The sequence below is a fragment of the Pleurodeles waltl genome, chromosome 1_2 (genome assembly GCF_031143425.1).
Source record: "Pleurodeles waltl isolate 20211129_DDA chromosome 1_2, aPleWal1.hap1.20221129, whole genome shotgun sequence".
In the NCBI taxonomy this organism is placed as follows: Eukaryota; Metazoa; Chordata; class Amphibia; order Caudata; family Salamandridae; genus Pleurodeles; species Pleurodeles waltl.
In genome coordinates, this window is record NC_090437.1 from 447,948,740 (window position 1) to 447,972,206 (window position 23,467).

At 43.9% G+C, this 23,467-nt stretch overlaps 1 protein-coding gene across 2 annotated transcripts in view; it reads left to right on the plus strand.

Moving 5' to 3' along the window:
- MOB3B (MOB kinase activator 3B) overlaps positions 1–17,325 on the plus strand; it is a 310,214-nt gene extending 292,889 nt beyond the window's left edge. For both annotated transcript variants that reach the window (XM_069240685.1, XM_069240694.1), the window contains exon 4: positions 16,177–17,325. In XM_069240685.1, coding sequence (XP_069096786.1) covers positions 16,177–16,206 — 30 coding nt within the window. In that variant the 3' untranslated portion in view covers positions 16,207–17,325. The remainder of the gene's footprint in view (positions 1–16,176) is intronic.
- Positions 17,326–23,467: the final 6,142 nt, after the last annotated feature.

Consider the following 23,467-nt stretch of genomic DNA (forward strand, 5'->3'; position numbering starts at 1 on the left):
TGGGTGTGCATGCGTGTGCACACATGATCCCGTGTAGCCCACCAGGATCTTTCTACTCTTGCTGCGCCACAGCAGCCTTGCTTTAGCAAGGCGGCACCGGGGGGTCACACCCACAGTCCATATTACCATGAGCTTACTGTGAGGGAGTCCCTGACTAGGAGGCTCCCTCACAGTAAAAAGTCAGAAAACTGGTGGTCAAAAAGCGAAAAAAATCAGGGCAGACCAGATGGTCAGAACCATCTTCTCACATAGGGCAAGAGTACTCCACCCCCTCTACAGAGGCTCTTCCTCTGGTTGTGGTCTTAAAAAATGTTCCCGCTCTTGCACATTGCCAGGAGGAGGCCTACCATCAACTAAAAAACAAGTTATTCATTGGCTTGTCAGAAAGTTTTATCTGCACACCCATGATTTTTACTCAGATGCTAACATAAATGTAGAGTGGGTGAAGTGGGTCGGCTCCCAATCAAAAAGTGGGCAGGGGCATTGTACTGTATTGTATTGTTGTAAATTTTGCTCAGAGGTCTTTCACAGGTGCGCTACTGGGACATTTAACTTGGCTCAATTCTCTAATGGAAAGCATTAAGGCAGGTCCCATGGGGTATGTTTATAAATCTCTTGCGTCCAAGCTTCAAGATCTGCACATAGACATTTGCATGGTTGAAATGTGTATAAAGTTCCTACATTTAACTGTTTTTCTACACAGGAACAGGCTGGTTGACTGACACCCACTAAACAGGTGTTTCTATCTGCAGATGGTTTGGGTCTTCTCCAGTGCCCTTTGTGAATGTTCGAATAATCCGTCCCTTTGCTGTTTCTATTTTGTCACCCTCTCATTGTAGCAATATATTTACTATGAACACCAATAAGGTGTCAGCTCCTGCAAAGCTATTAGTATCTAGTAGAGCTCCTCAACAGCCAGCCATTCTTGAACATTATGACTTGAAATGTTTATTCTGGAACATGGCTGGTGTTGCAAAAAAGGGCAAAAATCAGTACTGGCTCAAACCTAGTCTCAAGTTATGACATTGTCTGTTTGCAGGAGACTTGGTCCAGAGAGGGGGTTTATATTGACTGGTTTTATTTTGTTCCTATTCCGGCAGAAATATCAAGAGGTGGTCAAAACAAGGGCACCCCCTTACTTTGTTTTCTACTACCTCATAAAAGGAGGACTCTTAAGACCTATTTAGAGTCCCCCCATTTTCAAAGTATTACCATCTCATCTGGTGACAAGCTGCTCTTGTCCTAGTTAATTTCTATCATAATAACTTTATCCGAACAAATGTGGACATGGCTACCTCACTTAATAGTGTTTTAGACAAACTCACAACCCGTTATTTTATTATTTGCGGTGGTGATTTTAATTGTAAGTTGTGCTGCATTCGAGACTCTAATGTCTGTGGTATGCCTGATTAGGACGCTGAAGACCCCAGCCATTTTGAACATTCTCCCTGTGGTGATCTTTTTAATTCAATGTTGTGCTGTTTGGCCTTCTCCCTTACAATAGATCTGATAGAACAGTGTTCCCCAACCCCCGGGCCGCGGACCGGTGCCGGTCCGTGGATCAATCGGCACCGGGCCGCCCCACTGTGGCGGGCGGTAAATGTTTGATAATTTTTCCGTGGCCCGCTTGTCACACAATGGGACAAGCGGGCCACGGAAAAATTATCAAACATTTACCGGTCCGCGGCGGTAAAAAGGTTGCACAACACTGTGATAGAACACCCTTTGGAAGATTATATATTGTTTTCGAAGGGAGGGAAAGGCAGCTTGATAGTTTTTATTCCAGTCTCTTGCTCCTATAAGCCACTGGAAATTAGGTTTGGAATTTTGCCCAATGGCTTGAGTGATTGTTACTCACTGTTTCTGCATATTGACACTGGTAAGGTCTTATCATCTCCTCTTACTATGGATGTTGCCTCGGTAAGATATGCCAAAAACAAGTGTATTACCCATAACTGGGCAACAATTGACTCCTCTCTTGTGCACAGGACATTATTGAAGAAGCTAGGGGACCAAGTTTCAGATTGTCTAAATGATACTCTCTCTCATCGCAAGGTTCTAAGTGTATTTCATATAGTCTGTAAATCACTTACTTGACTTTTGACCTCAAAGGAGAGAGCAGTAAAGCCCAGTGGTGGTTCGATAACAGCTGTTCAAGGGCTCAGAGAAACACGGTGGGCGCATAGAAGTAGGTCTCACAGGATAGGGAGCTGGTGGGGCACCTTAGACGCAGATGCAAACAGGCTGTAACACAGAGGAAAAAGGATATAACGAGGGGTGCCTGGGATAAACTTAACAGAGCAAGCATGAGCGGAGATGCACTGTTGGTCTGGAAAGCATTAAATGAGCCGCATCTAAGCGATGCATATAATACTCTATGGATGTTAATATCCTCCCTCAAGATTGACATTTCTCAACCGTTTATTGCAGTAGTAAGGAAGCGGGCAGTTCCTTATTAAGGGATATCTTTAAGGGCAACCCTGAAAAACTGTTTCTAGATCTGCCAACTTATGGGGAGATGATTTCTGCCCTGAGCCAGTCAAGGGGTAACAAGGCACCTGACCCAGATAGGGTCCCTGTTGATATTTTCCTAGATAATCAAGAACTTTGGGCCCATTAATAGCAAACGTTTTGAGATCTTTGGCTAAAGTCAGCCCCCTCAAAATGTGACGCAGTGCAAATATTTTACCCATTTTTTAAAAAGGTAATAAATCAGATCCCCGCTGCTACCACACAATCTCACTGATCAACTCTACATGCAATGTTATTGGCAGGATTCTTTTGGAGAGATGAGAGAAGAGGGTGGCGGACAAGGGATGTTTCTTGGATGTCCTATATGGGTTCAGACAAGGTGTGACCACTGTAGGACAATGCCTCAATCCCTATAGTTTGATCTCAAAGTATGCCATGGGCAGCAGAAGGAGCATCAATCTTGTCTTTATGGACCTTTCAGTGGGTTTTGATTGCGTAGACAGAGGGAAGTTGTGGTCCATCATGCTCAATGTGGGTTTTGATTCGGCCTTGGTCTCTTTTTTGACTCAGATGCATGATGGGGTACCAGCGAGGGTAAAGAGTGGAAAAAATGGTGAGATTCCTGATGCAATTGACATCAAATGCAGTGTTAGGCAAGGTTGCACGTTGGCCCCTTTCTTATTTTGTCCTTATATAAGTGAACTTGAAAAGCATCTTCTTGCAGTGGAGGCAGATCCACCAAGAGTTGGGCACAAGAAAGTTCCTGCTCTGCTGTGTGTGGATGACTGTGTATAATATCTAGAACGGGTGTAGGCCTACAAAAACTGTTAGATGGGTTCCTTTTGTTCATGAATGGTTTGGGCTTAAAAACAAATATTTCTAATTCACATGTGATGGTTATTGGGTCCTTCACTAAAACACCTAAACCAGGGTTTTTTGTTTGGGAAAAAATATCGAATGTAAGCACCTTCCGACTGTAATAATTCTTGGTCCCATCTGATTAGGTGTAGAAGGCTTAAAGTTGAGCAAGCTACCACAAAACGTTTTAGATTTGCTCAGAGATTGGGCGGAAAACCACTGGTCGCAATGTTAAATTGTTACTGTGCAAAATGTCTGTCAACGAAAAGGGACAAAAGTGAGCAAAATCGAATTTGCATAAATTGTTGTTTGGAATTCATCGGTGTTTGTTAGGCTGCAGATGGGCAGCTCACTTTCAAGACTAAAGGACCATATGTAGGCATAACTAGGGATTTAGAATAAAACTGGCTAGGGTCGTAAGTAATACTTCAGTTATGAGGCTCTAAAGAGACTTTTTGCCCGTCTCAGATGCTTGAAGGAGTGCAGCGTATTCCTCAGAATGAAAGACAAATAGGCTAAAGCAGAGGGTTTGCCCAGCAGCGTGGGCCAAAACCACAGTTCAATATATTTTATAAATTATAAACCATAGCAGACGTGATTGTTTAGTGTGTCCGGCGTCTCTGAGCTCTGGATGAAGCAAACAATATCAGATCGATCAGCTGAGGAGCTGGAGTGGACAGGCCTCTTTGTAGTGTGTGTATGAAGACTACACTCTGTTCAATGAAAATTATTAAATCAAAAGGAAATATTTTACATCCGAATCAATAGTGAGTAAATAATACAGCGAACTTCTTTGCTTGTAAAACGAGTTCGTTCCTTTATAGTCAAATGTAAGAAACAGGTCACGCAATCATATTTTTCTGAGGTTTTTTTGTTTAAAAAAAGTGTCCTTAACCTGGTAACCTGGAAAACATCTTACAACTGCTGCTACAAGTGTCGTGTGCTAAGGAAAACAAAATGATTTTGGTTGCATGTCTTATAGTTTCTGTTTTTTCAAAAAGCCCCAGAGTGAAGGTTCAGATTGTAGCATTTATATGAATCATATACATTCAAGTTGATGAGGGGCATAGGATAGACAGACAGAAAGGCAGATAGACAGATACTTCACAGGGAAGTATTTGTTAGAACTATACAGTGAAATACTGGACTACTGGTTGTTAGCAGGAAAAAAGAAGAGCACAGTCATTATTCATATGGGTAAGAATGCAAACTTTTAGAAAACTCACCACCTGTGTCGTTAAAACAGAAGGGAAAGGGTGTTGATACTGTTCTCTTCAAGGTGCATCTAACAATAGACATTGGTTGAAATCAAACTGCTAAGGGTTTGTTTACCATCCAAGAAGATATGTTTGATAAAAGAACAGTCAGTGGTCAGGGCCAGTGGAATAATGTGATATTGTGGCTGCACTGTTTCCAGCATAGTTATGGATTTACCATACTTGCCAAACAATGTACAGATTTTTTTTAAATGTTGCTTCTACCTCAATTATGAAGTAATACTGCTAGAGGCTGTGCCCGTAATGCCAGTTTGCATTCTCTTGATTTAGTTACCCTTGCAGAATAGTTCTTCCTCGGTTGCTGCATAATCCTAGTAACCTGACAATGGTAAAGAGTAGTTTGGGAAATGCCGTTACGCTGATGAAACCCATAAATTACAGAGTCCGTGAAATATTTTCCACATTTCACAGTTCTCTTTGAAACATGGGGGTTTATATGTGTCTGTGCGCCATAAAGCATTGCTGTTAATGATATTTCCATGTGTTGAAGGAAATATGCACTACTGCTTTCCACTCAGAGTCTATGGTGCACCCCAGCCCTTCGGTTTTCTCCTCCTGCTCACTCTGCGATTCATCTTGGAGAAGTAGGCTGGCATGCAAGTCCTGGCTGCTCCTCTCTGGGGCTGTACACTTGAACTCAATGAAGTTGGGCTGGAGCCTCTGTCCTTCCCTCTGTACCCGGTGGCGGCCGACATAAATTAAAAGTGGTGCAGCGGGTGGAGGGGGTGCAGTGGGAGTACAGGGGGGGAAAGTAAGACGGGGGTTTAATAAAAAGAAAACACTTTCCTGGTTCTGCTGGCCACCTTGAGATCCTCTTCTTCCTGGTCCCAGCATCAGACTCCCAGTCTTACCTAACATGAGAGCAGCATGAGAGCAGCATGGGGATCGGCCTGAGTGGGCTGGTTTGCCGCTTGCCCAGGCACAGGGAGTATGTGCTGTTTCTCCAACCTGGCTGTCAAATACAGCTGGGTTGGAGAAACCTAACTGCGCATGTCCGTTTGGCTGGCCTAGAACGGCCGGCCAAACAGACACGTGCAGTTAAGGGCACACTCCACTCCCTCCTCCTCCCTTCACCCTCCCATGGCCCGGCCCCACCCCTCCCTGCACAGCCTGGCTCAGTCAGCAGCAGAAAAATAAAACACTAGTGAAATATCGTTTTATTTTTCTGCTGCTGGCTCTGAGCCAGGGAGGCGACGGTCCTCCACCACTGTGGAGGAGCCGCCGCTGCTTCTATCTATATACTCAGCAGCATTCTGCCCAGTACTAGCCCCTCGGTCCCTTCTCCCTGACACTGTCCATATGGCTTAGTAAAAAGGCTTTATGAGGAATCCTTCATTTTTAAGTCAAGCTTGCTGACAGCATGCATGTGCAGTTGTTTAGCGACCTATTGTGTGTATAAAAAAATAAATCCTAAAGGAGGTCACCCATTACTTATGATTTACGGTCATTATTATCACACTTTTTGGTGACATATTATTCTGCTCGAACGAGGCGTCACTTCTTGCGTCCCTTCCTTTTCTTACTGTGGGGCATGGACCATGTACAGGTTGATTATTTTAATCAATGTCTGTCTGCTATGATTATGGTATTATTTTTTTCTTACAGTTTTATATAGCACAAACTCATCCAACCCGAAGGTATTGTGGCTGTTTAAATGAGAACTAGTTACATTACACAAATTCACATTCATTGTTTCAGGCACAGAGAGATTAAGTGATTTACCCAGAACCACAGACTGTTGAGGCAACACTGAGACTCGAAGCTGGTTTATCAGTTCTGAAGTCGACAATCCGAGCTTCAGATTTTCCCACAATCAAGCTGACATATGGGGGGCTCATTACAAGTTCAGTAGACGGTTAAGACTGTCTACTGAACTTCCAATGGGGAGATTGCCGCCATAGTGGCTACCTCCCCGCCGGGCCCATTAAGAGTTGGCCGCGAGATCAGCGGGCAGACACCTGAGTTTCCGCCTGCTAGCCTAGTGGGAAACACCGCACAGCATTGTCTCTGGCTCATAATCGAGCAGGCGACAATGCTGCAGAATGCAGGGGGCACCATCACAATGCTCACTGTCTGCTAAGCAGGCAGTGAACGTTGTGATGGTGCTGGCCAGGGGGACCCCTGCATTGCCCATGCCAAGTTCTTGGGCAGTGCAGGGGAAACCCTGTGGCCCCCCCTCCACTCGTTCTCTGCCAGCCTTTTCATGGCTGTGCTACCGCACAAGAATCTGCCTTTGCTGCCATGGCCCCAGACACACTCCAGGGGTATGGAGACTGCTTTGTGTAAGGACAGACACACCCTATTCAGGTGCAAGTGTCAGCTCCTCACTCCACTCCAGCCCAGGAAGACCATCAGGATATGCTGGGCACAACTCAGCTCCCTTTGTGTGACTGTCTAGAATGAATTCACAAACAGCCCAGCTGTCATCCTGACCCAGACATGTATTCCACAACCAGGCAGAGGCACACAATGGTTAAGCAAGAAAATTCCCACTTTTTAAAAGAGGCATTTTCAAACTTACAATTTAAAAACCAACTTCACCAAAAGATGTATTTTTAAATTGTGAGTTCAGAGACACCAAACTCCAAATCTCTATCTACTCCCAATGGGGATTTTCGCTTAAAAGATATTTCAAGGCAATCCCATGTTAGCCTATAGGAGAGATAGGCCTTGCAATTGTGTAAACTGAATTTAGCAGTATTTCACTATCAGGACATGCAGAACACATCAGTAAGTGGCCTACCTTTAAATACACTGCACCCTGCCCATGGGGCTGCCTTGGGCTTGACCTAGGGGTGACTTACATGTAGTTAAAGGGAAAGTTTGGACCTGACAAACGGGTGCACTTGCCAGGTCGAACTGGTAGTTCCAAACTGCCCACACAGACACTGCAGTGGCAGGTCTGAGACATGTTTACAGGGCTACTCGTGGTGGCACAATCAGTGCTGCAGGGTCACTATTAGCATTTGATTTAGAGGCCCTGGACACACATAGTGCACTTTACCAGTGACTTACTAGTAAATCAAATATGCCAATCATGAATAAACCAATCAAAAATACAATTTAGACAGAGAGCACTTGCGCTTTATCACTGGTCAGCAGTGTTAAAGTGCCCAGAGTCCTAAAGCCAGCAAACACAAAGTTCACAGCAGGATCAAAACAGAAGTTCAGAAGCCAAAAAGACTGGGGAAACCACGCCAAAGTCTGACAGGTCTAAAAGAGTGTGTTGCTGTAATCGTGGTGGCCGGTGACGAGGTCCTGGGTGGCGTTTTTCCTGGTGTTGACTAGGGTCCATCTGAAGAGTCTGTGGAGCATGCAGAGAGTGTGATAGCAGGAGGAGGCTACTCTGTTGATTTGCCTCTTCATGGTCAGGTCGCTGTTGAGGATGATTCCAAGGTTGTGTGCATGGTCTGTAGGCATGAGAGTGGGTCCAAGTTGGGCTGCCACCAGCTGTGATCCCATATGGATGCGTTACGTCCAAATATTTATTACTTCTGTTTTGTCAGAGCTGAGTTTGAGGCAGTTTGCTTTCATCCAGTTGGCTACGTTGGTTATGGCATTGCTGAAGTTTGTTCTTGTGGTAGAGGTGTCTTTGGTGAGCAAGAGGATGAGCTGTGTATCTTCTGCATAGTATATGATGTTGAGACCGTGGGATCTGATGATGTCAGCAAGAGTGGTCATGTAGGTGGTGAACAGTGTGGGGCTGAGGGATTATCCTTAGGGTAGGACACATATGAAGTCTTGGGTTCGAAGGAGAAGGGAGGTAGCCGGATGGTCAGAGAACGTCCTGTCAGGAACGGTCTTATTTCTGCGTGTTTCTATTTGTCCGGGAAGACTGCTGTGGTCATTGAGGTGTTGAGGATGCTGGTGAGTTCTGTGCTGATGTGCTTGGTTCCAAGGTTGAACAGGTGGTGGGGCATGGGTCGTGGGTGCTCTGGAGTAGATGGATGACATGATGGCCGAGGTGGATGTGGTGATCATCCAACTGTTGTGCGCTGGTTGGTCGAGGCTGCTGAGGTTGAAGGCTGTGGGTTGCAATTTTGCTGTGTGAAAGTAGTCCGAGAGGGTGTCGTAGAGTTCTTGGGAAGGATAGATTATGTTCTCTGTGGCTGCTGGGTAGGAGTATTCTTTGACTCTTTTGAATAGCTCTTTCATGCGGTTGGCTGCTGCATTGATGCAGGTTGCGATGGTGGCTCTTTTGGCTTCCTTGATATGCTGCTGGGAGTCGCTGAGGGCTGCTTGGTGGGCGGCTCTGTCGGAAGCGTTCCTGGTGGATCGCCATGGCTTCTGACGTCAATAGCAGCTGCGCTTTGTGGTTCTTAGTTCTAGGATGTACCAGCTGGCTTGTTCTGAGGTTTTGTTTGTTCTGGCTGGCTTCAGCAGGGAAATTCAGTTGGCTCATATGGTGATCCAGGTGGAGAAGTTCTGGATGGCCTGGTCTAGGTCTGATGAGGCCTTGGGTTGAGAGGTACAGAGGACCTGAGTCCACTGTGTCTTTGTTACCTCACCCAGCTGCAGTGGTTGAAGCTGTGGCACTTGGCAATGGTATGCTGTGGGCTGGTGATGGTGAAATGAACAATGGTGTGGTCGCAACACGTGAGTTCTGTGACGTGACAGAATTTGACTGTTGCTGGAGGTGAAGATGGAGTAAAGTGTGTGTCCAGCTTTGTGTGTGGGTTCGGTGACCAGTAGGGTGAGGTGGCTGATGGGGTTGGCTGGCATGAGAACCTGCTCAATGGGGTTGTGCTTTGGCTTCCATTAAGTAGGTGTTGTGGGGAGGGAAGGGTGCTGGGAGGCAGGAGGAAGGAAATGGTGGAAATCAGGCAGGAAAGCTAAGCGGGAAAGCCAGATGGGCGAAACGAGATTGGAGTGCAGAGGCAAAAAAGAGAAAAAGGTGACCAGAGAAATTACCAAGGCAAACAGAGGAACACAAAGGCAAACAGTGATGAGAAGATAAGGCAGAAGCAGCAAAAGAGATGGAAAGGCAGAAAGTCAAACAGTGATGAGAAAATAAGGCAGAGGCAGCAAAAAGATAGAAAGGCAAACAGTGATGAAAAGATAAGGCAAATGCAGCAAAAACATGGAAAGGCAAACAGGAATATGAAGAACAAAGGTGACAGAGGACAAACAGAGACACAAGGCAAAAGAAATTGTGCACGGAGTGCGGGCAGCTGACGGCAGTGTCTGGAGACCTGTTGCAGGAGGGTAGCTGGCACAAGGACCTACTTCAATGGGACAAACCTGGATGGAAAGTTACTTGGTGCTGAACAGCGGGTGGGAGCCAGGGGTACGATTTCTAATTGGACAGAAGAGGCAGGTAATACATAGTTTCCCAATATTTGGGCAGTAGTACTCTTCAAAGATGTGATTTATCAGTTTAGGGCCAGATCTGATATTGGTCCAGATCCTGGGTATATAGATGAAAAACCCGGTATTGTCCTTTTTTTCTATTTGTCAACTCCCAGATGGTGTTGTCCTTGGTCCTAACCTGGCACTATCCACTTGAGGTGGTGAGTTTGTCATTGTCACCCAGGGACTGGGTGGGTGAGGGCTGTTTCTGATGGACTCATAGGTGGTACTGCTGGTCTTGAAGTTGATGCAGGCTTGAGGTTGAGCCACTGCAAACCCTTCTGTGTCGGAATGATGTAGTCGATCTTTGTCAGGCTACTGAAGAGCCAGGCTACAGCATTTAAGATGCCTTTCAATGGTGCCAGTAAGGCAATTGAGCCAGATAAGACAGAGAGAAAAACATGACTAAACTCTAAACTGTCATCTTAAATTCAGTTTTAGGTAGGCATAGTGCTACTTTTTTCAGGGGAGAGAGAGCGGATAACATTCTGCCTTGGTTTCTTCAAAGATGTTTTCTTTAAAATGTAGTTCTGTGTTTTAGGAGCATCCAAGCACTTTTAAAGAGGATGGACAGCATCAAACCTTGAAGGACTTCTTATTGGATGAGGAATGTATTTGATCCGGGGGCTTCCCTCAGGAAACATTGATGATGCTCGGAGAGATAAGAGGCTAACCATTGTAGGTTTATGCCAGTAGGGTATGCAAGTAGGTTTGTAGGTTTATGCCAGTGAAGCCTTCGGGTGTTTCCAGGGTGTAGATCAGTGTCTGACGGGAAACTTTACGGAAGGCTGCAACGAGGCAGATTAGGATGCTGAGGTTTAATTATCGGCAATGAGGAGAGGATTTCTTAAATAGTAGCAGCCTGTTTGCTGAAGCATGGCAGAAGGTTGTTCTTGTTGATCTGTAATTGAGCAGAAACTTCTTTCTCTATGAATTTTCCAGTGAAACTTAAGTGGTGACTGTAGCTGGTGAGATTTTCCGAGTCCACTGTATTTCTTTTCAGCAGGAAAGGATCTGTTCTATTTTCCACTCATCTTGGACAATTTCGTGGCTGCAGGAGGGACTCCTGTTGAGAAGACGAGTGAGCTGTGTTTAAAATGGGCCTGTACTGTCCGGTTCTGAGTACCGGCACTTTTTTATTTTGAGAGGGAGGGTACCTGCACTTCTCAAGAAAAACGTGATACTTTCATGTAAGAGTACCGGCACCTCTCAGAAACAAGCAGGTACTCTGATACAGAGTACCTGCACTTCTATTTTTCCATTTCAAGCACTGGGAGTGAGGGAATCTCCATGAGGTGATTTCATGATGGATGATAGTTGAAAGTTGTCTTCAGAGAAAGTGATCTTAAGGAAGTTGAGATTGATGGTGAATTCAGCATCCAAGATGGAGTTAATGGCTGTTCACTGGGGGTGGAGCACAATGGGATGAGCGGCACAGTGGGCGTATGTTTGGAGTTATCACCCTTACTGAACCTGTACTGCGTCTGAGGTACGTTTTTGCTGTTGCTGTGTGTGTGTTTTCCAAGGCCATTTGACTGCATTACATGCATTAAGGAAAAGCAACTCATGCAAGATTAGAGCATTTAAAGCAAGTAAACTTTATGTGATCGCATTTCACCAGAAAAAGGGAAATTATGACTTCTTTGGAAAATAAAATTAAGAAGTGCTCACCACTTTTGAAGAAGGAGAGTATGGAGGCAGCAGTGGCATTGCACTCACTTTGGCGAGTTTACGTTAAAATTGTATTTATATTTTAATGTGATCTCTGTTCTTTTATATACTTATTAAATTATAATGAAATTGTGTCAAATACTGCTTTTTAGTTAATTTCGCTTCACGGCTGAGTTTAAGCATTTAGAAAAGAGCTACAAGATTCCATGCAGCAGCTGAAACTTTACCTCTGAAGTAAATCATTGGCTTATATGAGTTTTCGAACGACACATTAACAGTGCAACGTCTAAAGAGTTTATCGACTAGTAAGGTACTATAGTGCCACCTAGTGAACTTGTGTCAGAATGCAGCTAAGCTATCTGAAAATTGTTCTGCTGACGTACAGCATGTCGCTCATGTTTTCAGTTAGCCTGTTGTGAGGAACAAGGGAAAGTGCTTAATAATTTAGCGGAATCATTAAATATTAAAGCCTACGTAGAAAATTTGTTATTTTTTTTGCCAAACGTTATCATAAATGTATAAACTGAATTGCCCATCCACTGGATTATGTCCCACATTAATCTTAGTGATCAAACCAGGTGTTTTCGATCAGTCACTGGCACCAATGTTCCTTTTACACAAGCAGATCTCGTTTTCTCCAAGTGAGAAATATTTATTGGGAACTATGTCCCAAAGCATTTTTAATTTTACTAAAACAGTTCCCCCTCCTCTTTGTTAAAAATAGCAACAACTTTTCTTGAAAGATTAACACCTACCTTGTACAAAGAAGGAAGAGGAAGGGCAGCCAGTCAGACAAGAAGCAGCCCTTCTCTTCACAGCCCCTGCTACTTGAAAGAGATGCAGATGTCAGCAGGTTAATCAGTAAATCTAAAGGCAGCTTGGGGGACAGTACAAACTTTAATTGGTGACGCCAGTTGAGCTTCATGGTGGCAGTGAGTCCTTTGTAAGTACTACTGTGAAGGTGTTATAGGCTCAGGAATGCATGCACTTAATAAACAAAAAGTTAGCAGTAGACAAAGATTGAACGCTGTTACTAAAAATGTAACTTTTTAAATCACTGTAAGAACCTTAACACTTGGGGCCCTATTTAGTTTGGCCGACTGGTATTCCGTCACAAACGTGATAGACATCCCATAACACACTTGTAACAAAGAGTACAAGCTAACCATACTCGAAACTCAAAGTCAGGTCCGGGATCTTTTTGCAGTGTTTGCGGCAGTCTATATTACATTGTTTGCAACCTTCCTTATGCTGGGTGTAATCTATTTTTTCAAACAGCACAAGCCTACCTTCTACTGTGTGTAGTTCTTTATTTAGCTTTCAATACTTTGTTATTCAGTTTGAGGTTTTTTTTACAGGCAACAGAGATGCGGCCAAGAGAAAGAATAAGCAGTGATAGACGCTCCCTTCCACACCCACAACCCACCTCCCCCTCCTGGGACGACAGTAACCAATGATTTACTAATCTGAGTATTACTGAACATCACTTCCTGATATCGAATAATAGAATATATATTTTTTTTCACACTAATCACTTACTTATTCACACAGCTTTCTGTTACAAGCTGGGACTTCATACCACTATAAATATACATGTCACTAGTTCCCAGAACGCCCGCCAAGATTCAGATCAATGACCCTCCGGGGGTGGGGAGGGTGTGTGTGTGTGTGTGTGTGTGAGAGAGAGAGAGAAAGAAAGATGGTCACCTTAATCACGCTTTCCTGCCAGAATAATACATGTCACACAGATTAGTTTAACTTGCATTTTCTTTCATTTAAAATGTGTACATTATAATCAAGTGAAAGGTCAACAAAATAGTTAATAAAATATTTTGTTATTTTTAGCCATATCTCTGACCCCAACCCATTGTACTCGGGATCACAAATTCATACTTTTTTGTGCAATTCAACCGCTGTGTGCTATAGTATTTATAAGATTCAAAATAGTGACAGTAATCCTGGAACTGGCATAGATGTCAATTCCTTTCGGAAAAAAATGAAAATACATTGCTTTTTTTTCAGTGTCTAATGAAATGTATGTGTCTTGTTTTAAGTTAGTTATGTTGTTTGTTTACGCCTTTCAATTATGATTCCCCGTCTCTGACATCAACTGGAATTTCCGAAGTTTCAATTTAGGTTGGTCCTCATTTTCGCAATCCTTAAGCTCCATGAGCTCCCCAAACAATCTAAAAAGAATGTATGTGTGTGTTAAAATGCTACTTTTGAAAAAAAACAAGAGCAATGCCATTTCAACAACCAAATATTGCTTATGGCAACATTCTGCCTGAGCCTCGGGGGCTCGGTAGTTTAGGTATTTTGCAGGTGATCTAGTGATCGCTGAAAACTATCCTTGATAGTTCTGTTTTTGTATTTCATGCCATCTTATCTCAGAGATGGTTTGGACTCCAGACTCTAGCTAGAACAGGATTGGCAATGGTCTCTGCTTCTAGATAGTAATGCAGGCCCTTGGTTTCTAATGTGAGCTGCATGTTATGTTTCAAACCTTTGTACAGTAGAAACTCCACTAGGGATACTTGTTCTAGATTTCATTTAGAAATATTTGTTAACGGAGAAGGGGTACTAAAATGTATAACTTATGAAGGTGTTAAATCATATCTGCTGTGGTGATAGGTTGTAGGGTAGACACTTACATACCTGCCAATAAAACCCTCTCTCCCTCTAGAGAATTAGCACCAAATCATTACCACTTTAAAAATTACTGTCAGACAGATTGTCTTACTAACCGAAAACAGCCTTTTTAAATATACCAACCAATATTTCATCCTGTTTGTTTTAAACTGTTGTCACTTTGAGTCTTCATGAGCTCAACTGCAACTTAATGTGTATAAATGATGCATCTGGATTGACAGTATGTAAAATTACTTTAACATGGTGTTTTCAAAATTCTGTGTGTGATAATATCTACTTTGTTTGTTGCTTTTCTGTTGAGCTCACACAGTCAAGAGGCTGCATCAGTATTAATATAATCAGAACATAATCACAAACGTTTGGGATCACAAACTTTTGGGTTGGAAAGCTGCAACCAGGACCCCTGGCACACCTTAATTTATCACAAAGATGTTTTTTACCATGACATGTTATCACTGACATTTCTCGGTGATAAGAATCAGTGCAGTCATTCCGGTTAAGATGCACTGTATGAAATATGAGGAGAGCAGGATATGCCCAGACTTCAAAAATCCCTTGTCAGTCAGGGGTTGATAGTTGTTAATTGAAATGTACAGAAATGGGAGAATCTGTCGCTCCATGGCCTGAGTTGCTAATTTATAAATATGGGGTGGTGCCTGGTGACAGAGATGGTAACATATAACAGAAGAGGATATAACAAAATATTCGAAAGAATTTAAATCTCATGGACTCATCATTTAGCATTCGCTAGCATCCCGGGATGAGTGGTTTTACTCAGCCAGAGCTACAATGGGAGTTTGAGGTCTGCAATAGAGTATATATTTTTGTTTACCTATCTTATTTTATTTATTCAGCATGATACTGTTTTATAATACACACGTTGGTTATTACGTACCATGCTTGACACTAGAGAGCCTGTTTAAATGTTCAGCTTATGTTACAAAGTTTAGAAAAATCGAAATTTGTTTTCTAAAAACACGACTTCATGAGTTTCATATCTAAAGAAAAACAGCACAAGAGTGTAGAGCCCCCTAAAGCAATCTTTGCAATAACTCTGTTTTAATGCATTGCCTAGGCCCTATGTGGTTGAATGTATATAAAATGTATGGAATATTCCTATAAATGTAGGCTCACATTTTGCCTCACCCGTTCACTGTATCTAACCAATGACAGGTAAAACATAGCTAGACATTAATATATATGTATGTACTCTGACTATTACGCAAAAATGTACATGCATAATACATGTAGCATAGTTTGTACCCGGATGTCGACTAATAAAATAGATCCAGTTCCATGAATGCATATAATAGGACTGTGACAGGTCTTCATTTGACAAAGTAACACCTTTGTGCTTTGGCTATGCTCATTAGCCCCTCATATGGTATTGGTTCCTACTTTTCTTTTGTAAGGCAGGGAGGCAGGGAAAGCAACTGAGTTATCCGACACTGGTTAGCTGGTACTATATACAATTGATAAATGTGTGGTTTATACACGGTTCATGGACCTGGAGGCATATAATCATCCATATTCCCCATTCTTTTCCACAAGGTATTAGGCCCATGTGTTGTCTCCTCCTGCAGCCTGTGGACAACATTTGGCCTCAATGGAGGGGCTCAACTGACGTGGGCTGTGCCCCACTAATAATTTGTGAAACTGGTCCCAGTTCTATTACTTATGATGAGATATATCTTCATAAAGTAGATTCAATTGTGATAGATCATGCGTTTCACAGACAGGTCTCCACGTAATGTACAAAAGAAATGCTTTTTGTTCAGTAATGGCTTTTAGACAGGCAGTGGTATTTTGTGATTTCATGTATTTGGAGTAATTAGTTCACCCACGTTTCTTTAAAACTGCTAAGGGGGAACTAATATGTATAATGTATTTTATCTTGCAGAAAGAGATGACATCCAGGATGTGCCACTGAAGTACAACTGGACGAAAGAGGATAGCCGTTTGCCTCAATATTGTGGATTGTAAGGCGGGCCTTAGCAGATGTATACCATTCGTTCCCGCAAGCTAAAGAGGCAGTGAGGAGTTCCTGTGTCCCTGCAATGCTGCTAGCAACTCCCTTTCGATGGGGTGGATTGCAGAACCACTTGCTTGACGCCATTTTAGAAATACTCTGAACTCCTTGGTCGCAATAGACTAGATACCTGCTGCTGTATGATAGAAGCAAGCAAGTGTCATGGGTCGGACAAGATAACGTTTCGTATTTTTTCATTAATCTTCTTAAATTAAATGTTTTTATAGACTAAAAACTAAAGGACTTTCCTGAAAAGTACAGTGCAACTGTGGAACCTGGGCAAAACAGTTTGAAATATTGCTTTACTTTTGGGTATGTTCAGAGAGCTACAATACGTTTTTGGTTAACTGACTTACAGTAAGTGATGCCAGGTACTGTACTTCTATAGCAGCACTGCCCTTCAGGCCTTCCTTAAGATGCCACTGTTTTGAGCCGCGTGCATCGTTCTTCGTGATGTCGCATTTCAGCCTCCTACTACTTACAGCTTAAACTTTATTATATGTGTGGGGGATGGTCCTTCAGAATCTTTGCATGGCAGTCCTCATTTTAAACTGAATACTTGCTTTCTCAAATCACTATTTCGTTTTATAATACGAACCCATACTTTGTTTCTCTGGAACCCTTCATCTGCAACCACATCCATTCTTCATTGGGTTTTTCAAAAACAGATGCCATTCATTATTGATGACTTGTCTACTGAGCCACTCTCTAGTCATTTGCACAGGCACATGCAATGTATAATTTCCAAAAGGCATTAGTAGCATATTTATTCACTTATGACATGTTTTCTCATCACTTGTTACTCGCTTAACAGTAGTTTGCAGTTGGATGAGCTAGATGGCAATAATTAATTGAAAAATAATTATCTAGTAAGGACTCAAAACAATATAAATAGAAGAGCAGGGTATTCTTTGTTGTCACAGGAAGTTTACAGTTTTGTAAAATGTACCAAATTTTCTTCACAAGTGAGTCAGCTGTGTGCTTTCAGCCAAAAAAAATAAAAAATGACGGGTGAGTACACTTCTTTTAATACATTAATTCCATTTTAAAGGTATTGGATACACTTTCTTTAATCAACCCAGTTTCGATCCTTGTACTGACCACAGGTTTAGAAATTGCACAGTGGAGAGTGTGGGCATTTTTTGCAAGTACTCAGTTTTAAAAGTTACATTCTGGGCCTTAATGCTCTTTGATCTGTATAGATACAAAGGAATCATGCTATGTAATTGCCAGCAGTAGCTGTTTATTGGTGTTCTTTCCCTGATACAGTTACCTTAAGCCAGATATGCTAATTGAACTAGGAATAATTTGCTATTAGGTTGGAAGAAATTTAGTTGTGCTTAGTATGTATTAGCAAACTCCAACATTTGGAACTCTAGAACATTCAAAAAACGGCTCCCAGTTTCTTCTATGGATAAAAGGGTAAAACGTGCTATTTGTCATAGATGCGAGAGCCAAGATCACCTTGAAAATCACTGTTTCTTAAGTTTATAGGGCTAAAGTTCTCACAAATATGAAATAACACATCCACGTTTTCCAAAGAGGGCCCCAGCCCACCTATGCTAGCTATCTCATGGTCTCCAATACAACTATTCCTTCACATTCAGGCCAAATAGAAAGAAAATTGTAGCTCCAAAACAATTTTAGGTGTTCAACCTGGGGATCATTATGAGAAATGGACAGGGAAAGATTGGGGTGAATTTGACCCACATGGATTTGCTATAAATATGTATTTTGAAGGAAACCCCAAAGAGTGGTGATACATTTAAAGGAACGTTTTAGTGAGGCATATCTACTCTTTCCCCACCTGGTAGTATTCCTATGGCTTTGGCTGTATAAAGTAAACTTGGAAAGGCAAATTATCAGATAAAAAACCGAGGAACCAATTAGACAGGTGTGGCTTTTTTGCTAAGATATTTTTATTGTTTTTTCAAATCAGAAAACAAATATAAATAACAAAACAGGCAAAGCAAAACAATCTGCTATGACCTCCCGGACACATATCAACACACGGATAATCAATACAATCCCTGAAGCCCGAAATAGTCCCGCTAAATACCTAATATCCTACCACATTTATGTGGGCAGCCACATACTGCATACACCAGTCCCTCCATTTTGGAACACCAGTCAACAGCCCGCAGCCAAGCCTGCATGTCCGGGCGGCGGTTGATGTTCACTTCCAGGCTATATCCCGCTTACCAAGCAAAGTTCCCAACCCCACAATGTACCTTTTGATTTGCCTACCACCCAGGTCATCCATAAGTCCTAGGAGGGCAGTCCGGGGTGAGCAATCAACTGGCCTACCCAACACCTGTGACACAACACCCATAAGTCGGGACAAGAACCCATGTATAATAGAACACAATCATACTACATGATAAAAATCCCTCCTATCTGCTACTCGCCTATGGCATTTGGATGTTGGGAGTTTACCTGCCTTCCATAACCATAGCAGCACCAGATATGTAGTGTGCAAAACATTCACTTGAATCATCCAAAGCTGAGAAGAAATGGGCAGTTCTTTTGGGGCCGTAAGCGCTTCTCTCCATTCCCCATTCTCTAAGGCACCCACCCATGGTTCCCACCCAGTGCTGAGGGTTGCAAAGAATTCAGAAGAGTTGATGTTCCAGGAGAGGTAAAACTTGGAGACCCCAGCCTTCCATGGGATTAAATTCAGGGACCTCTCCCAGAAAGGACAACAGGCCATGGCGGAGCTTTACAAATCAGAATAATTAGGAGTGGTGCAGATGGAAGTTTTCCTGCAAGTCAGAGAAGTAACTCATATGTGAGCTGTGCCACATGTCACCCAAATGTGAGATACCAAGCAGGTCCCACCTCTCAACTTCTCCCCATGCCAGCCACGTGACGAAGCAGTGGGGGTTGGAGTGTAACCCTGCCCCCCCCACATCCAGTCCACCCGTGGCTGCTAGCCATACCCCAAAAATCACCTTGGTCAAGTCTGGAAGGGATTGAGGGATAGTGTGACCTCTATAGGCAATCTACGATAGTATCCCACAACAGGAGCATCAGTTCCCCGTGGTATGCTTATTCCTCTCGCCCACCATGAAGCCAGTCATTTAGGACCATCAGCAGTGAAGCTTTTAGAAACATTTCTAAAAGCTTAACTTTTTTTTCTCATACATACAACATTACAGGATTGTCATGTTTCAGTTAAATGTCATAACAAGAACATTGTGCACTATCTCAGTAACCTGGTCTCCCATCGGAAGGAGTTATATTTGGGGGTTGTGCTCTGCCAAAGCCCACCACTCTGAGCGCTGAAGGTCTGTATAGCTGATGTCTGCATGGAAGTATTAAAGTAAGTTGCCACATAGTTGTGGGTGAGTTGTCCAGGCAATGTCCCTAACCTGTGTATGTCATCCAGACAGTGCTTACAAATAATCAATGGAACATCGGGGTAGGCCGCTCTGCTCCTCTCTGGTCAGTTGGCTGCCTAGTGGCATACTCCAAAGACATTCAGTCTGCATTTTGTAGAGTGCCCCCCTCTGTCACCCCAGGTGCCTGTGTTGTTAGGTATAGTGGTAGAGGGCCCCCATATAACCTGAGGTATTGAGCTAGGGGGAAGAAATTTAGCATATGTGGTGAGTTGATCTTTACAATATGTGATGTCTAGTTTCCACTCCTTGAATATAAGTGCACAGCCCCTGCCCCACCTGCATGGGTTCTACATTCGGCCAGGAGAAGTGCAAGTGCTACATACTTCCTAAAGGACCCCTCTTTGTCTTCAGTGTGCTCCAATAACGCCATTAGTGGTGTGAGATTTACAGCCTGTCCTATCAGGATGGCCAGTGCACCCACAATCCCCCCCGGTATGCCTGGATTGGACCCATTGGCCGGGCAAAATGTGAAAGTCTGCACCCTCTGCCCCACATCTCCTGCACTTGTCATCAGGACAAGGAGGATACCTGTACAATTGAGCAGGCATGTAGTACATACGAGGCAGAAACTTAAAGTGAATGATTCGCAGTCTGCTGCTTGGGGCTATTTGCCCAGTCTGTTGACAGCAATATAGCCATAGTTTGCTATGCCAAATTCCAATTTCCACCAACTCGGGAGTTCTCCATCATGTCTGGTGATTCAAGCTGGGCCAACTGATGCAGAATCAAGACCAAATGTCTAGGGCTGAAGGAGTCAAGCAGGGTATGTAATGCGTTGAAGGTGGAAGGCTCATGGGGAAGTCAGGAGTTATTGCCTTAACGTTGTGTCTGAGCCTGACGTAGTGAAATATGTCTAGTGGAGTTGGTGCTTCCCCAGCAATTAAATCCTCACAGCTGATAGAAAGCTGTCCGTATAACGATAACCCCACATGTTTAGCCCAGCCTCGAGGAGCACGGGCCTACATGCTGCCTCATGCATGACAGGTAGGGCAAAATGGTAAGAAAATGGAATAAGCGGCGAGTAGAGCAGTGGCTTACCCAGTTTTCTGGTTATTCTCTCCCATGCCACAGTGGTAGACTCAACAGGGGATACCGGGGGACCAGCCGGCTTATCTCCCACACCCAGGATGGCAGGCATCAGGATAGGCACCATGTAACTTGATCGCCAGGTGCAGCATGTAAGGTGGGCGGGGGGCATGTAGCAGTATATAGAATACTGTGCTTGGGCACATAAACACGAGAACTCCATGTCTGGGGCCTCAAAGCCTCCCGTCGAAAAAGACTGTGTTGGTGTATTCCATTGTATGCATGGCTTCTTACCTGCCCAGGTGTGTCTTGATAAGTTTGAAAAAATGCTACCCTGGCGGATAGGGGATCTTGAGGAACAAATAGAGCACTTTCGGCATTATAACCATTTTCTTAAGAGAAATTCGGCCTGTCGGGAGATAGGCAGTGATATCTAGTGTGTGATTCTATCTGTTATCGTGTTTAGGGCGGTACCATAATTAGCACAGATCAGTTCTCCTTTGTCTTTGGAGATTACTATGCCTGAGTACCAGAGATCAGATTCGCACACCTGAAATGGAAAGTCAAGCCTTGTAATAGAGTTGCAGGTCTGCCGCCCCCGGGCCATTGTCGAAGGTGGATTGTATGCATTTGGTGAATGCTATGCACAGAGCTCGATAGGCCCACAGAAAGAGGTCTACCAAGACCTGAATGGAGCAAAACCAGGACCTGGGGATGTTATAGGGGAAGTTCTGTAACACATATAGAAAGCATGGCAGCACTACCATTTTAAAGCAGTCAATCCTCCCCATTATGTTAAAAGGCAGTGAAGACCACCGCTCCAAATACTTATGCATATGCACCAGCAGAGGCGTCAGGTTTAAGGCTCAGGCAAGAGTTGGGAGGAGCGAGATGCAGACACCAAGGTAGAGGAAGCTTAACTGACAGAGAGGTATGAGGGCCCGCAAATCATGAGCCTGGAAGGTGCCCATCAGCAGGAACAATAGGGACTTGGAGTGGTTTACCAGTAAAAAGGATTCCTAGCCATAAAGGTAAAGCATGTGTAGCATTCTAGGGCCCGATACCACAGGGTTGCTCAGAAAGAGCAGCACGTCATGGGCGTACAGAGCGATGCAGTCTTCCTCCACACCCTCCCTCTACCGAAATCTCCTCAGCTGTGCGTTGCAGCAAACGTACATTGTCAACGGCTCAACTGCGAGGGTGAAGAGAATTCTGGACAGGGACAACTTGAATCGGGAACACCTGTGAAAGTGAACTGTTCTCTTGAATCTTGGCCATGGGACCGGCATACAGGGTTCGTACATTTGAGATAAAACTAGGTGCGAGGCCCATGTAAGGCAGGACATCCCAGAGAAAATCATAAGCAATGGAGTTGAAAGCCTTCTTATAAGGAGAAGGCATTGAATTTTGGGGGGAAATGATGGTAAGCCACCACAGCCTGCACCCTACGGATACATTGGTGTGTATCACGATATAAGCCAGCATTGGTCAGGATAGACTAGCGTGGGAATGACCCAGAGGAAAATGTTAGCCAGTAGTTTGGTGTATATTTTAAGCTCAGAGGTAATGAGGGAGATCAGGCGATAAGACAAGCAATTCATGGGAGATCACCTCATCCTGTGCAGGACCACTATGGTCGCTTCATCTAACTTTGCCGAGAAGTGACCTTTGTTTATGGCGTTGTTGTAGAGTGCCAATAAGTGGGGCAACAACGGCTTCTCAAATTTCTTGTAATATTCTACTGGGAAGCCATCAGGTCCCAGTGTCTTGCCAGGGTTCATCTCTGAAAGGCTGTATCAACTTCCGCAAGGATGACTGTTTCATACAGTTCGGTAGCCTCCCACCACTATCAGAGAATAGGAGTACTTACTTGGTAATCTAAGGTGGTAGGCATATAATGTGCAATAGTAACCCGTGAACGCTGCTGCAATATTCTGGGTCTCTGTGGCCAATCTCCGTTCGGGAACCCAGATACTAGGAACTACTCTGCTATGCGGCAAGATGCCAGCAAGTACATGAACTTACTCAACTTATCGCCCTAGCCGTAAACCCTACTCTGGGAGGCTATCCAGCATTGTCTCCTTATCAAGGCATAGCTGTCGCAATGAAAGTCTATCTGACATAAGCTGATGCTGTTCCATAGTATCCATAGCGGACTGTACCTCTGCATGTGCTATGCGGGCTTCCAGCCCTTCAATCTGCAACAATTTCTGCAGATGGCGAAAGTGTGTACGGGCGACCCCCCTCATGAATGCCTTACAGGAGGCCAAAAGTGTCTCCGGGGAATCTACCGATCCCACATTCAACTCCAAGAAGGCGCCTAGTTCCTGCAACAGGAACTCTGTTACAGCAGTGTCCACAAGGTGCCACGCATTAAGGTGTCAGACCGGGTGTTCTCCCTGGGCTGAGAGGTGGTGGTGATGACTGGGGCGCTGTCTGAAATACCCCTGAGAAGGATCTCCAATCCTGTGGTGAGAAGCAAATCCATGGCGGGCATTAAAAAATAGTTGATGCGTGAAGTGGTCTTATGTGCTGTGGAGGTATGAGTGTAAGCTTGTGTGCGAGGGTGCGCCAGACATCGCAAAAGCCAAGGCAAGAAACCCGGTCCACATGGGAGAAAACTGCAGGAAGGGGGCAGGTCAAGGCCCTCGAACTGTCATCAGTGAGGGAAACTGTCATATTGAAATCCCCACTCACAGTGACCCCTAGGAGAAGGTCTACCAATCCCTGCTGCA